At 47.9% G+C, this 15,553-nt stretch overlaps 1 protein-coding gene across 1 annotated transcript; it reads left to right on the top strand.

The window, feature by feature from the left end:
- The first annotated feature begins 1,768 nt into the window (after positions 1–1,768).
- Positions 1,769–8,108, top strand: KCNJ11 (potassium inwardly rectifying channel subfamily J member 11). The gene has a single exon (XM_012780665.2). It carries the CDS (start codon positions 2,004–2,006, stop codon positions 3,174–3,176), a length of 1,173 nt encoding a protein of 390 aa, XP_012636119.2. The 5' UTR covers positions 1,769–2,003; the 3' UTR covers positions 3,177–8,108.
- The last annotated feature ends 7,445 nt before the right edge of the window (positions 8,109–15,553 follow it).

The raw sequence follows: 15,553 nt of genomic DNA on the forward strand, positions 1-15,553 counted from the left end.
ATACACATACTAAGACCTAGATACCTCTAATGGAGTGATCACCTAAGGTGGAAGAAATCAGGCTACAGGTGTAAGGAAGTGCAAAGCAGGTGCCAGCAGCTCAAACCCTCTTTAAAGTAGTGATGAGCCAGGTACAGTGGCCCATGCCTATAATTCCAGCACTTTGGGAGGCTGAGGTGGGAGGATCACATGAGCCCAGGAGTTCAAAACCAGCCTCTGCAACGTAGCAAGACCCCATCTCTTTAAAAAATTTTAAATAAATTAGCCAGGCATGGTGGGGCGACTGTAGTCCCAGCTACCGAGGAAGCAGGGGCGGGGGGAGTATCGTTGGAGCCCAGGAGTTCGAGGCTGCAGTGACCCGAGATGGGGCCGTGCCACTGCACTCCAGCCTGAGCGACAGAGCCAGACCTTGTCTCTTAAATAAATAGATAAATAAAGTAGGGATGGTCGTGATTGAGAAGATGGAACCGCCCAGGGTTCTGGCTGCAGCATCTCGAATCCCCTGTCGTAGATGTTAAACTGTGTCCCTACACCTACTGAGATACTTTTTTTTTTTTTTAATGGGAGGGAATCTAAGCTTTCATCAGATTCTCAAAAGATTCAGGACTGAGAAAAGACGAAGAGCATCCTCCAAAGGGAAGAAGCTGTCAGTGGAGAAGTCCTGGGTCACCTAATTTCCGGCAGCCCGGGGACTGGTGGCGCTGCCCCTCGGTGCCTCCTCTCCCCGGGAACCCACAAAACCCAGCGCTGCGCTAGAGGCGGATATTGACCCAAATACGGATGGGAATAATGGAGGAGGGGTGCCAGGGCGACAGGGGCTGCGATCCCCAGACAGGGGGCGCGGGGTCACAGCTCTCTCCTCGCACCCCAGTTTCATGGGGCGTGGGCAGAAGGAACCTCTTTTGATCCATCAGATTTGACAAACCCCCAACGCCAGACTTGCGAGTCCGGAGAAGGAAGGCGGTGTGGGGGGTTGGGGGAGGTAGGGCGAGGCGAGGGCGGGGCTTGCGCCTGTCCCCGCCCCCTCTCCCGCTCAGGAATAGGTCGGGCGCCCCCTGGCGGTCCCCGGCCCCTCGGCCCCGCTCCGCTCCTCGGGCGCCCCCAGCACGCGGTCCTCTACCCCCACCCAGCACAGGTCGGTCTCCACCGACCCGCAGACGGACCGACGAAACGCGAGCACAGCACGCCGCGCGCCCCACGGCGGCGGGAGGGGGCGGGGAGGCGACGGCTGCGGCTTGAGGAGCAGGAGCAGGTGCAGCGACGACGAGCGGGCGGGGCGGGGACGGAGCGCCGGGCGCGGGCGGGGGCGCGGGCTGGCGCCTGCTGGGAGCCGGGAGGCCGCGACCTGGAGCGAGCCCGGCCGGGTCGTGCGGGGGCCGAGGGGGTCCGAAGTTGAGCCGGGTGGGGCGGTGACTCCGGAGGGCGCAGGAGCCCAAGGAGACAGAGAGGACGAGCGCTGGAGAGGGATCCGAAGAACGGCGGGGACGCTACGGGACGGGTGGGGTAGGAAATAGGGGGCATACCTGCAGAAGAGACTGGGGGTGGTGAGGACATGAAGCTGGAGCTTGGAGGGCAGCCGGGGACCGAAATGGGTGAGGCAGGAGACGCGGTGGGGGTTGTATGAGGTCTGGCTAGTTGGAAAGATCCGGAGGTGTTAAGTTGGGTGTTAGGGCTGGGTGGGGAGAGGGAGTCTTAGCGGGCCCCAGGGGTTCTCAGCTGGTGGAGGAGAGCTGGGAGGGGACCAGCTGAGAGAGAGCAGGCGGGGTTGGGGGCTCAGTAGGCAATGGGCAGGTGGGGTAAAGTGTGAAGCTGACAGAAAGAAGTGAAGCAGGATCAAGGTGTAGGAGAGAAAGAAGATTGGAATCTCAGAAGGGAGGCCAGCACAGGCTGAGGGTGGCCCCAGGGTGGGAGTGTGCCCAAGGAGGAGACGCCACAGTGAGGTCCTAGGCCAGGTCAGGGGTGCCCCCCATGGGGAAAGCCCCCCTCTGGGGGTCACTAGAGCCATGCTGTCCCGCAAGGGCATCATCCCTGAGGAGTATGTGCTGACACGCCTGGCGGAAGACCCCGCGGAGCCCAGGTACCGTGCCCGAGAGCGGAGGGCCCGCTTTGTGTCCAAGAAAGGCAACTGCAACGTGGCCCACAAGAACATTCGGGAGCAGGGCCGCTTCCTGCAGGACGTGTTCACCACGCTGGTGGACCTCAAGTGGCCGCACACGCTGCTTATCTTCACCATGTCCTTCCTGTGCAGCTGGCTACTCTTCGCTATGGCCTGGTGGCTCATCGCCTTCGCCCACGGCGACCTGGCCCCTATTGAGGGCGCCGGGGAGCCCTGTGTCACCAGCATCAACTCCTTTTCATCTGCCTTCCTTTTCTCCATCGAGGTCCAGGTGACCATTGGTTTTGGTGGACGCATGGTGACCGAGGAGTGCCCCCTGGCCATCCTGGTGCTCATTGTGCAGAACATCGTGGGGCTCATGATCAACGCCATCATGCTGGGCTGCATCTTCATGAAGACCGCACAGGCCCACCGCAGGGCCGAGACCCTCATCTTCAGCAAGCACGCCGTTATCGCCCTGCGCCACGGCCGCCTCTGCTTCATGCTGCGGGTGGGCGACCTCCGCAAGAGCATGATCATCAGCGCCACCATCCACATGCAGGTGGTGCGCAAGACCACCAGCCCAGAGGGCGAGGTGGTGCCCCTCCACCAGGTGGACATCCCCATGGAGAACGGCATGGGAGGCAACAGCATCTTCCTGGTGGCGCCCCTCATCATCTACCACGTCATCGATGCCAGCAGCCCGCTCTACGACCTGGCGCCCGGCGACCTGCACCACCACCAGGACCTCGAGATCATCGTCATCCTGGAAGGCGTGGTGGAAACCACAGGCATCACCACCCAGGCCCGCACCTCCTACCTGGCGGACGAGATCCTGTGGGGCCAGCGCTTTGTCCCCATTGTGGCTGAGGAGGATGGACGCTATTCCGTGGACTATTCCAAGTTCGGCAACACCATTAAAGTGCCCACGCCACTCTGCACAGCCCGCCAGCTGGATGAGGACCGCAGCCTGCTGGACGCCCTGACCCTCGCCTCAGCCCGAGGGCCACTGCGCAAGCGCAGCGTGGCCGTGGCCAAGGCCAAGCCCAGGTTTAGCATCGCTCCGGATTCCCTGTCCTGAGCCGTGGTCCCTTGAACCTGCCACATGCGTGTGTGCACACGGCAGAGTGGGATGGTATGTAGTGTGGATGGCCCCTCAGCCAGGCCTGGGCCTATTGTGAGGCTGGGCCTCCTCAGCTCAGCTTCCCCCTGCTGCTCACCCGGGGTGTTACAAGGCACTTGTCACTACGCTATTTCTGGCCTCAGCAGGAGCCTGTACTGGGTTATTTTTGTCCCTGCTCCTCCCAGCCCCTGCTCAGGACTGGCTTGCCCCTCTCCCCTCACCCAAAGCTGGGGAGGCTGTGGGGGGTGCTGGGCTCTAAAGCTGGGTCCCCAGCCAGTCCTGGGTCCCCATGATCGACTGGCCACAAGCTGGGCAGGTGGCTGTAGAAGAACAGCCCCCAGGTTGGAGGCCTGATGCCCTGTTTCTGTGACCATAAGAAATGCCTGTGGTCAGGCCCCAGCCCCGCCTGGTCCCTGAAAAAGCTCTGGGCTAAGGGCTGGGCCTGGGCAGCCAGGGAGGACAGTGGATGAGAGAGGAGGGCTAGAGCTGCGAAGCCTACACGGGTGGGCACAGGCTGAGGCTGACAGGGCCTCATCTGTGGGGCAGGCTCAGGACAGGGAGGGAAGGCAGCAGGGGAGAGTGACATGAAGAGGTTCAGCTTTGCAGAGCCTTGCTCAGGCATGGGGAGGAGATGCCCCTGCCCTTTGCCCCCAACACCAGCCTCCTGCATCGAGGGCAGCCCCCTGGACTGGGGTTGTTGTGCCTGCCCCCTCCTGTTCTGTCCCCAGAGGCTGGGGAGAGGGGTCCCATGCCCACCACAATGATGGCCTCAACTCTGGTCCTGGCTCCCCACTGGTGGCTGCTACTTACTTTGTCCAGAGGATGGCCTTGGGGCTGAGTGTTTTGAGATTGCTGGAAAAGGAGGTGATGGAAAGTTCAGGATGGTGAGGGTGAGTGAGGTCCTTGAGGCAAAAAAGCCCTTAGTCCTGACGGGCTTGACTCCAGCCTGGACTCTTGGAGCAGGGCTGCATGTACTTGCCCAGAATTCTGCCTTCTCCATTGTCAATAAAGCCTCCCTCTTCATGACCTAAACTCTGGGCTGTTCTTGCTGGGGAAGCAGTGAGCATGCGGGGAAAGGGAGGGGCAGGGGCTGGCGGCTGCCACCCCACATTCAAGAGCTGTTATGGACCCTAGCAGGGAGGCCAGGGAAGGGACCTGGTGCTGGCTCCTCTTCCCCTAGCTCAGGGGGACATTCCCCTATTGCCTCAGATGGCCCAGCATCTCAATCTTTGGGCACCTACTAGCCTTTATAGCCCCGGGTCTGCCTTCACTCCCAGGGATCCGCTGGGAGGCTGGGGTGCTGGGGAGGAAGTGGGGATGTTGTAGGCATTAGTGTAGTGATTGAAGCATGAACTCTCAAGCCAACTGCCTGGGTTCGAATCCTGGCTCTAGCTATATGACTTTGGCCAAGTAACTTAACCCTCTGTGTCTCATCTATTAAATGAAGATACTAATAGTACCTACCTCATAGAATTGTTGTGGGAGTAAGTGAAAACATATGTACAATGCTTAAGTGCCTGGTCTACAAGTGCTCAATAAATGTTAACTATTGTGATTGCTGCTGAATCAGCCACATAATGAGAAAACTGACCAAACCTTCAGAGAGAAGATGCTTTTTTATTTCCTTTCAGGAATGCGTTTCTCTGCTTGGTCTTCCCTTCTACACAGTGCCCTCTCCTGGCTCAGACCATGACTACAGGGGCTGTGGCAGCACCTGGTACCTGGTCTCCTTGTCGCCAGGTTGCCCCTCATCCCACCCTGCAGGCCCATCTGCCACGCAGCCTCCAGGCTGGCCTTAGAAGGGCTGGTCCTTCCCTCCTGCGTGGAACACCTTCCGTAGTCCCCCACCACCTCCCGGAGGATGCTAGACGTTGTAGCCATTTCAGGCTGAGGCCACCTTTCCAGCCTTATAGCCCACACTGTTCTCTTGCCAGGACTCTGCACTCACCCACCTGCTTCCCCAGGTCCCTCCTATCCTGTCCCCTCCTTGCATGTAACATGGAGCTTCCTACCTCCCAGACTTTGCCTTGCCTGGACTGCCCAGGCCTCATCTCTGTTGAAATCCATAAAACTCCAGGCCAAATGATGCCTCCTTGAAGCCCTCCCTGATTTCTCTGGAAAAAGATGGTCCTTTCCCTCCCCTGCACTATGGGCATTCTCCTTCTGTCTGTGTTTATGGGTCTGTCTCCCCATCCCCAAGTCCATGGCTGCTTGAGGTCAGGGACTGTATCTAACTCAGCATTGTGCCTGACACTGAGTAGGTACTGAATGCATGGACAAATGAACGAATGGTGGATGGATGGATGATGTACACGACAAGCCGGGGGTATGCTACAGTGTGAGGCCTGGCTTCAGCTGGATCAGTGAGGGTCTGTCCCAGGCTGTTCCAGAGTTGGTTCCCTTCCTTGCAGAGCTGACTCATTTCTGGTTGAGGATGAAGGGGTCAGCCCAGGGTTCTAGGAGACTGGCTCTTGTGACTCAGCATGGCTGTCCTAGAGGCCAGGGGGAGGGCCCAGATTCACTAATGAGGAGCTCCTGCCCGCACCATCCAGAGTAACCTTCCTCTACCCTTTCATGGACCTTGAACTGCCGGTGACAGTGAGGCTGAAGCTGGCAGAACTGAGGGCTCAGCGCCACCTGCTGGCCACAAGAATACCTACTTGGTCCCAGAAAATCAGGGCCACTGGTCCTAGGCTCTCCACCAACTCTGAGGGAGCCTCCCAGCCTTATGGCTTAGGGAGGAGCTGGAAACCTTCAGCTATTGAGGGGCAGCATAGAGGGAACATGCCCTCCTTGCCCCCACCCCAGGTGCTCTTGCCCACTGACCGTGCTACCTCCATCCCAGGGCACCATTTCTTTAAGACACTGGCCTAAAGTGGACAAGGGAGCTCCCCTGAGCTACGTTCACCCCAGCAGGAACATGGATGCGAATTTTGTTTCTGCCTTTCTGCCTCCAGAACTGCATTCAGTAGGCATCACATGAGAGCGGGGGAAGCAGTCCGAGCTAGTACAATCCCGTCTGCAGAGGCTGCCTCTACTCCAAGTCCCCGGGAGAGGGGAAGCGAAGTCCCATGTGTTACTGTGGCCTGATGGCACTATAAGAGTACCCCTCCTCCGCATGTGTAGATGAGGAAACAGGATCAGAAGTGGAGGCGTCTCAGTCCGTTCGGGCTTCCGTAACAAAACACCGTAGACTGGGCGGCTTATAAACAACAGAAATTTATTTCTCACAGTTCTGGAGGCCAGGAAGTCCAAGGTCAAGGTGCCAGAAGATTCGGTGTCAGGTGAGGGTCTGCTTCTTAGATAACAGTCTTCTCACTGCAGCCTCATGTGGCGGAAGGTGAGAAGGATCTTTCTGGGGCCTCTTTTATAAAGGCATTGATCCCATTTATGAGGGCTGTACCCTCATGAACTAGTCACCTCCCAAAGGCCCCACCTTAAAATACCATCATGTTGGGCATTAGAATGTAACATGTGAATTTTAGGGGGACACAAACATTTGATCTATAGCAGAAGGTAGTTTATTAAGATCTCACAGCTAGTAGGTGGCAGGTCCAAACTCTGGACCTGAGTCTGTCGAATGCCGAAGCCCTGCCTTTTCCTCCCCGCCATGCGGTCCCAGTGGCCTGAGCTCCAGCTTTCAGCGGGGCTTCACCTTGCCGAGTGTCAAATCCACCACGGGGAGAGAGGTGTCTCCAGACTGAGAACAAGAGGGCAAGTGTAACTTGGGACGCCCCTGGGCCTCCCCGAGGTCCCAGATTGGAGACTGACAGCAGGCTCAGCTGTGTTAAGCGACAGCCTAGTCCTAGATTGTGTCCAGAACACAAGCAGAGGGACTTCACTGGCACTGCCTCAGGCCCATATGCATGGCGAGCCCTCCACTTTCCCCTTGTGGGATGGGGGTCCTTGCCTCCAGGCTATTCTTCCAGCCAATCAGGTGACAATGAAGCCTGAAGGGGCACATCTGCCACCCACCTGTCCCCAACTCACGTCAGTGGTATGACATGTGTCCTGGGCCTGGGTGCTTCGCTCAACAGAGGGAGACCGGGCCACTCTCTTTCTGTAGTGAAACAGTACTAGTCTGGAAAAACTAGCCCACTAGCCATACCAGAACCTGCCCAGGCCTAATGCCTGTGGATTTGGCATCTCCAACCAGTCGCCAGTCTCGCCATGAGGCCCAGCTGAGACCCCTAACGTGCACCTCTGGCCTTTCTGCTGGAGAGGACTCATCCAGCTTCTACAGGACCCACTTCCTCTTTTAGGGGTGGAAAGACTCAGTACAGAGACCCTTAGTACACAGGCCCTTGTCAATCCACATAAGATCCCTCCAACTTTGTTCTTCTTTTACAAGATTGTTTTGGCTATTATGGTCTCTTGCAAATCCATATGATTTTAGAATCGACATATCAATTTCTATAAAGAAGTCAGCTGATGATATGAATTGTATTGGATCTTTAGATCAATTTGGGGAGTACTGCCACCTTAACACTGTTAAGTTTTCCAATCTATGAACATGTTCTTGGATGTGCTATGGACTAAATGTTTGTATCCTTCCAAAATTCATATGTTGAGGTCTAAACTCTGATGCGATGGTATTTGGTGGTATGGGCTTTGGGAGGTGATTAGGTCATAAGGGGGAGATCTCATGAATGGGATAAGTACACTTATAACAAAAGGCAGGAGGCTGGGTGTGGTGGATTACACCTGTAATCCTAGCACTCTGGGAGGCTGCAGGTGGATTATTTGAGCTCAGGAGTTCGAGACCTGCCTGAGGAAGAGCGAGACCATGTCTCCACTAAAAAAAGAGAAAGAAATTAGCTGGACAACTAAAAATAAATAAATAAATATATATATATATATATTAGCTGGGCATGGTGGATGCATGCCTGTAGTCCCAGCTACTCGGAGACTGAGGCAGTAGGATTGCTTGAGCCCAGGAGTCTGAGGTTGCTGTGAGCTAGGCTGACGCCATAGCACTCTAGCCCAGGCAACAGAGTGAGACTCTGTCTCAAAAAAAAAAAAAAAAAAAAAAAGAAGAAGAAAGAAAGAAAGAAAAGGCAAGAAATCTCTCTTTCTCTGCCATGTGAAGATACAGCAAGATGGTGTCCTTCTGCAAAGCAGAAATAGAGCCCTCACCAGAAACCAAATCAGCCACACCATCATCTTGGACTTCCCAGCCTCCAGAACTGTAAGAAATACACTTCTGTTTAAGACACTCAGTGTATGGTATTGTTATGGTAGTCCAAATAGACTAAGACAGGATTTTTTTCCATTTCATTTATTTAGATCTTCGTAAATTTGTTTCAGCAGTATTTTAGTTTCCAGAGTATATATTGTATTCCTTTTGTTAAATTTATTTCTAAATATTTTATTCTTTTTGATGCTATTGTAAATGGAATTGTTTTTCTTAATTTTGAGATTGCTCATTGCAAATATATACAAATACTATTGTTTTTTATTTCTATTTCCCTTGCCCATCAAGCAACCATTGTAAGTTGTTTAATGTCTACATTTTCATTCTTTTAGAAAAGACTGTGTCTTGTTTTGTTTTTCCAACTTATAGAAATGGTATTGAGTTAAAACTCTTATTGTTTTTCTTCTTGGCACTATATTCTCAAGATCCTTTCACGTTGCTATGTGTTGCTAGTCCACTGCTTGAAGTGGCTGCCCCGTTCTCCACAGTGAGCGTCCACCTTTGGGTCACCTAGGTCTCCTTGATTCCCACGCCCCTCCACCACCCCTTGGCATCAGGGAGCTATTTTGGCCAGTCTTATATTAAGTGATATCTCATTGTTATTTAATTCCTATTCTTATAATTAGGAATGAGTTTAAATATCTCTCCATACACATTTCACCCTTTTAGTTTTCTGTTCAATATATTAGCCAGAATGTGTCCATCAGAGTTCCTAGACATGTAAAAGAGAACGTTTGGATGTCACCATGAGGTTAAAACACTCCCCAACTCACTGAAACCCACGTGGAGTGCAGAGTTTTGGGTTTCGGGGGTTTTTTTGTTTGAAGACTAGTCAAGTGTAGTAGGGAGAAGAGGGGAAAATAGTAAACAAGGAGTTCATCTGTAACTGACTGAACAATCAAGTGAGATAACTCACTATCTTCTGTCAATGGAACAGAAGCCAAATTCTGTAAAATAATTTTAAAGAGATTTATTCTGAGCCAAATTTGAGGACTGTGACCTGGAGCCACGCTCAAGAAGCCTTGAGCAAGTGGACAAGCCCCCATATTTGTTGTTTTTAGTTCACACTTTGGACCAGGAACGAGCCTTTTTTTTCTTTCTTTCTTTGAGATAGGGTCTCCTCTATCACTCCGGCTCTCTAGAGCACAGTGATGTCATCACGCTCACTGCAACCTCTGTCTCCTGGGCTCCAGAGATCCTCCTGTCTCAGCCTCCCAAGTAGCTGGGCCTACAGGCACATGTCATCAGTGTGAACTAAAATCTTAAGGCTCCCCCGGACCGGGTAACTGAATGGACCCCCTCTTGGCCATGGGGATATCCTAAAACTCAACTGCCTGCCACTAAGAAGGAAGTCAGACGTGCCTCATCATGCCCCGCTCCTTTCTTAGACATATCCTTTGTAACCCATTAATAGGCCTAAGGCTAGGCAAGACAAATCTGCAGGTCCTCAACTTATACAACACATATATAGGCCACTGAGGCTTGTCTCTGATTAACAGAGCTTGTCATCTTAAAACATTCCAAGCTTTTAGACAAAGCTTCATGTCTTTAACCAAGTCAAAGAATCTTTAAAGTCAAAGTCAAAATCTTTACAAGTCAAAGAATCTTTAAAACCACCCCTAACCTGTAAGCCCCTGCTTCTGAGGTGGCCCACCTTTTCAGGCCAAACCAATGTATGCCTTCCATGTATTAATTTATGACTTTACCTGTAATCCCTCCCTCCCTGAAATGTATAAAACACAAACCATAACCCAACCACAGTGAGTCCACTTGCTCAAGGCTTCTTGGGAGTGGCTCCGGGTCACGGTCCCTTAAATTTGGCTCAAAATAAATCTCTTTAAAATTATTTTACAAAATTTGGCCACCCCCCCCATATATGTGTTACAAACTGATACTTTGTAAAATACAGTAAGAATGAATTATTAGAAAAATAAAATCAAAAGACATAAAAACAGCCAGGCACAGTGGCTCAGGCCGGTAATCCTAAGCACTCTGGGAGGCAGAGGCATGTGGATTGGTTGAGGCTCAGGAGTTGGAAATCTCATCTGTCCTAAAAAAAGAAGATGATGATGAAGAAGAAAACAGAAAGAAAGAAATATTAGCCAGGCATCATGGCTCTCACCTGTAGTCCCAGCTCTCGGGAGGCTAAGGCAGGAGGACTGCTTTAGGCCAGGAGTTTGAGTTGCAGTGAGCTATGATGATGCCACTGCACTCTACCTGGGGTGACAGAGTGAGACTCTGTCCCACCAAAAAAGACATAAAAACATAAGCCCCGGCCGAGTGTGGTGGCTCATGCCTGTAATCCTAGCACTCTGGGAAGCCGAGGCTGGAGTATCGCTCAAGATCAGGAGTTCAAAACCAGCCTGAACAAGAGTGAGACCCCGTCTCTACTAAAAATAGAAAGAAATTAATTGGCAAACTAAAAATATATAGAAAGAATTAGCCAGGCATGGTGGCACATGCCTGTAGACCCAGCTACTCGGGAGGCTGAGGCAGGAGGATCGCTTGAGCCCAGGAGTTTGAGGTTGCTATGAGCTAGGCTGATGCCATGGCACTCTAGCCTGGGCAATAAAGTGAGATTCTGTCTCAAAAAAAAAAACAACATAAGCCCCCAATTTTTATTTTTAAATTCAAAAGACATAAAATTATTTTTAAAATGCTATAAAAGTTTTCAATGGCATAAGTAATCTTGATTTCTACACTGGCCTCCTCACTGTTAGGGAACAGCCATCAATAGGCGTGCACCAGGCACAGACCAAACTTTGAGAAAGACTGTTCTAAACAAATGCAAATTGATGGCCATTCTACAAAACAAATGGCCCTACTCTTTAAAAAAAAAGTCAATGTCAAGAAAGAGAGTCTACAGTAATAGGGTATTGGGCAGGTGGGAGGGGGGAGGGGGGAGGGGGGTGGGTATATAAATACATAATGAGTGAGATGTGCACCATCTGGGGGATGGTCATGATGGAGACTCAGACTTTTGGGGGGAGGGGGGAAATGGGCATTTATTGAAACCTTAAAATCTGTACCCCCATAATATGCCAAAATAAAAAAAAAAAAAAAAAAGAAAGAGAGTCTGAGGAAATATTCCAGATTAAAGGAAATTAAAGAGACATGACAACTAAATATAAAGCATGATCCTGGATTAAATCCTGGAATCATGGGAAAAAAACTATTATAAAGGACAGAATTAAGATAATTGGTAAAATTTGAATATGGACCACATGTTTGATTAATAGCATTGTAACATTAAACTTCCTGAATTTAATAATTATATGACAGTTATAAAAGAATGCCCTTGTTCTTAAGAGATGTTTACTCATATTTAAAGGGTCATAATGTCTGCAACTTAATTCTGACATGCTTCAGTAAAAAAGAATTATACAGAGAGAGAGAGACAGAGAGACCAAGAGCAAGGCATACTAAAATTCATTGTACTACTGTTGCATCTTTTTGGGATAGGTTTTTTTTTCTTCAAACTAATGACATAACCAAATACAACATGTGGCCACAGATTGGATCTTAGCCCAAAGTATAGTAGTGAGATAACTGGCAAAATTTGCAGATTAGTTCATGAAAGGGATAGCCTTGCTGAAATAACACAAAAATCTTGCTGAAATAACACAAAAATCCCACAATTTCACCAATAATAGCTAAAGATCAATCATGAGCTCTCATCCAGCTCTCTTTCCCTCCCTAGCTGACTAGTTAACAGGCACCCTTCAGGTTCCGTTTTCACAACACCTGAAAGGAGCCCAACAGACAAAAAGGAAATATAAATATTTTTCTTTACATTTACCAGCTCACTGCCTTTAGAATTTGTTTTATCGCCTCAACAAGATAATATTTGGGGAAGCTAGGTGAAGGGCTTATGGGAATTCTTGTATTACTTTTACGATTTTTTGCAAGTCTGAAATTATTTAAAATTGAAAAGTTAAAAAAATTTGAACCCTCACAGTAGGACTTCTAGACTTTTCCTTCTAGACTCTAGAGGGGAAAAAAAACAATCAGGGTGACATTGCCAGAGTCCTAACTCCCAGTCCAGTACTTTCTATTGTACCACCATCATGGGCTGTCTATGTGATCTCTTCTTATTAAATGATTCTTGAATTTAAATGGGAATATTTCCTTTTATTACACAAACACCGTAACTCCTCTCTAATGGCATCTAAATGCTTTATAGATCCTTCCTAACATCAGTTGTGTTTCCTCCCAACAGTGGATTCTCTAATATTGAAAAGGTTGATGTGTTTTTCCACATGATTTACCAGCTGTTCCCAAACTCGTATGCACATTAGAATCACCTGGAAAACTTCCAAAGCCCAGACCACACACCACATGAATTAAATCACAATCTCTAGAGATGGGACTCAGGCATCTATTTTTTTTAATTCCTTAGGTGATTCCAATACCCAGAGAAGCTTGGAAACCACCATGATTTCCACTTCAATGCTGTCACTGGAAGACTTGAAGCAGAGCTGGATAACCACTCACTAGGAATGCTAGAGAAGTTCTTTCATTGGAAGAAATCTCTAAGGCCCTCAGGCTTTAGGACCACAAATGTTAGCATTTTGCAAATAATCCATTCTACCAACATTGTCAAATTTGTCTTTTTCTCCAGAAAACTACAACAAATATTACATATTTTTCTGATTTTATATTTAATATAATTAAAAATTAACCTATACAAATGATGACTAGAACAATATTTTCCAACAAATATTGCACTGGAAAGATTTTTACAACATATATTCATAAAATGAATTCAAATATAACAAAAATTGTATAAAGTCTCTGTGTTCTTCTGATTCTCCATCAAATTAAAATCGAGTTATTTATTTGTAGTTTTAAAAATAGTCCAAATATCTAAATAAGCCAAGAAGAATTAATCTGAGTAATCTTTAGGCTGGAATTTTTTCCAAAATTTAAAATTAACAGAACATTTTCAGCCACATATTTATAAAAGGTTCCATTTTTAATTCAAAATTTAAACTGAAAAATTTTCAAAATTCCCCTCCAAAATTAGTATAACAAATAAAAACAGGTCTTCAAAATCATGTCTTTGAAATAGGATTATCTATAAACCATCATTATCAAATGGGTATTTTGTTTTTTGATACAGACTCTCACCCTATTACCCTGGCTAGAGTACTGTGGCATCATCAGAGCTCGCTGCAACCTCAAACTACTGTGCTCAAGTGATCCTCTTGCTTTAGCCTCCCAGAATGCTAGAATTACAGGCATGAGCCACCATGCCCATCCTAAATGGTTTTTAAAACACAATATATATTTAAAAAAGAATGGATTATGCAGCACTGGTTTTCTTCTTTAAAAGGAAAAGCAATAATGGAAAGAAATTTGTTCATGTTTTAATTCCAGAAGACAATCTTTTCAGAAGATACTGAATGGTCTTCCAATCCAGACCTACTTTAGGCACAAGCTTACACATAAACATACATATTTCATGCAAAAATATGGTCTTTCAATTAAAGTCTATACAAATTGGTACATAGCATTTCCCACAGGTACTACATTTTTTTTGGGGGGGGGGGACAGAGTCTCACTCTGTTGCCCGTGCTAGAATGCTGTGGTGTCAGCCTAGCTCACAGCAACCTCGAACTCCTGGGCTCAGGCGATCCTCCTGCCTCAGCCTCCCAAGTAGCTGGGACTACAGGCCTGCTCCACTATGCCTGGCTAATTTTTTCTATATATTTTTAGTTGTCCACCTAACTTCTTTCTATTTTTTTAGTAGAGATGAGGTCTCACTCTTCCTCAGGCTGGTCTTGAACTCCTGAGCTCAAATGATCTGCCTGCCTCGCCTCCCAGAGTGCTAGGATTACAGGTGTGAGCCACCAAGCCTAGCCTGTTTTTGTTTTTTTGAGATGGGGTCTTTGTCTGTTGCTCAGGCTAGAGTGCATGGCATCACCATAGCTCACTGTAACCTCAAACTTCCAGGCCCATGCGATCCCTCTGACTCAGCTTCCTGAGTAGCTAAAACTACAGATACGTCCACCACACCTGGCTCATTTTTGTATTTTTTGCAGAAATGGGGTCTTACTATAACAGCCCAGGCTGGTCTCAAACTCCTGGCCTAAAATGATCCTCCTCTCTCAGGCTCCCAAAGTGCTAGGATTATAGGCATGAGCCACCATGCCCAGCTGATAAATGTGTTTTAAAACTATACATCACTACTCTCATAAGGAAACATTTAGAAAGCAGTAACACCAAGAACAGAAAGGGAAAATTCAAAAGCAAAGTAAATCCAAATCACTTTAACAACAAGGGTCAGAGTAGACACCAAAGCAGGCAAAGCAACATTAGGTACAAAACAAAAACAGGTTGCCACAGGCTATTTATGTGCTTCACACTCCATATACAGGGAATCTAAAGAGAGGAGAGGGATTGAATTAAATGATACATATTGTGGCATCACTAAAAATGCACATGTAAAATGGACTAGAATTGAACAGAAATAACATGTCAAATACGATTCATGAGAGATAGCAAAGAGAAGATGTAATTTTATTTTTTCTCTCTCAATTTTCAAATCACTTGGACAAGTCATAATTGTAAAATCACATGGAAAATAAATCATTATTCCTTTAAAAATTCCATGAAGGAACAAATTATAAGAAATTTGTAAAATAAATTATAAGAAATGTAAAACAAATATTTTAACACTCTGAGATATGTATTCATAAATTTGAAAAGGCTTAGGAAAAATACTATTACTAAAGATAAAATAAGGTAAGTAAATTTGCACAGCAAAAGTCAAATCTATTGCTTACAATAGATTATAAACAAAACTTGTTTACACAGGCATGCAGAGCTTTGAGGGCAACCAGAAAGGTGAACACATCGGCAGAAGTATACTGTCCAGGGCTGACTGACAGCCAAGCTGGTACTTGGCATTCATCATCATCATCATCAGAATGACTGACATTAATTAAAATATATACTAAAAGCTCTGTAGGGAAAATTGTAACATTTATAAACATGAAATGTAGTTGTTTTTCTACATAATTCTATAGGCAGTAATTTTAAAAATCTGAATTCCTAAAATTAAACCAAAAGTTTCATTGGTTTTGTTTTGCTTTGCTTTTGTCTCAATAAACAAGTTGACAGTGCTAGAAACCATAAA

The sequence above is a fragment of the Microcebus murinus genome, chromosome 4 (assembly GCF_040939455.1).
Source record: "Microcebus murinus isolate Inina chromosome 4, M.murinus_Inina_mat1.0, whole genome shotgun sequence".
Classification (NCBI taxonomy): domain Eukaryota; kingdom Metazoa; phylum Chordata; class Mammalia; order Primates; family Cheirogaleidae; genus Microcebus; species Microcebus murinus.

Bases quoted from the DNA above. Each gene is read 5' to 3' on its own strand.
- KCNJ11 (XM_012780665.2), top strand. From the start codon at position 2,004: ATGCTGTCCCGCAAGGGCATCATCCCTGAGGAGTATGTGCTGACACGC.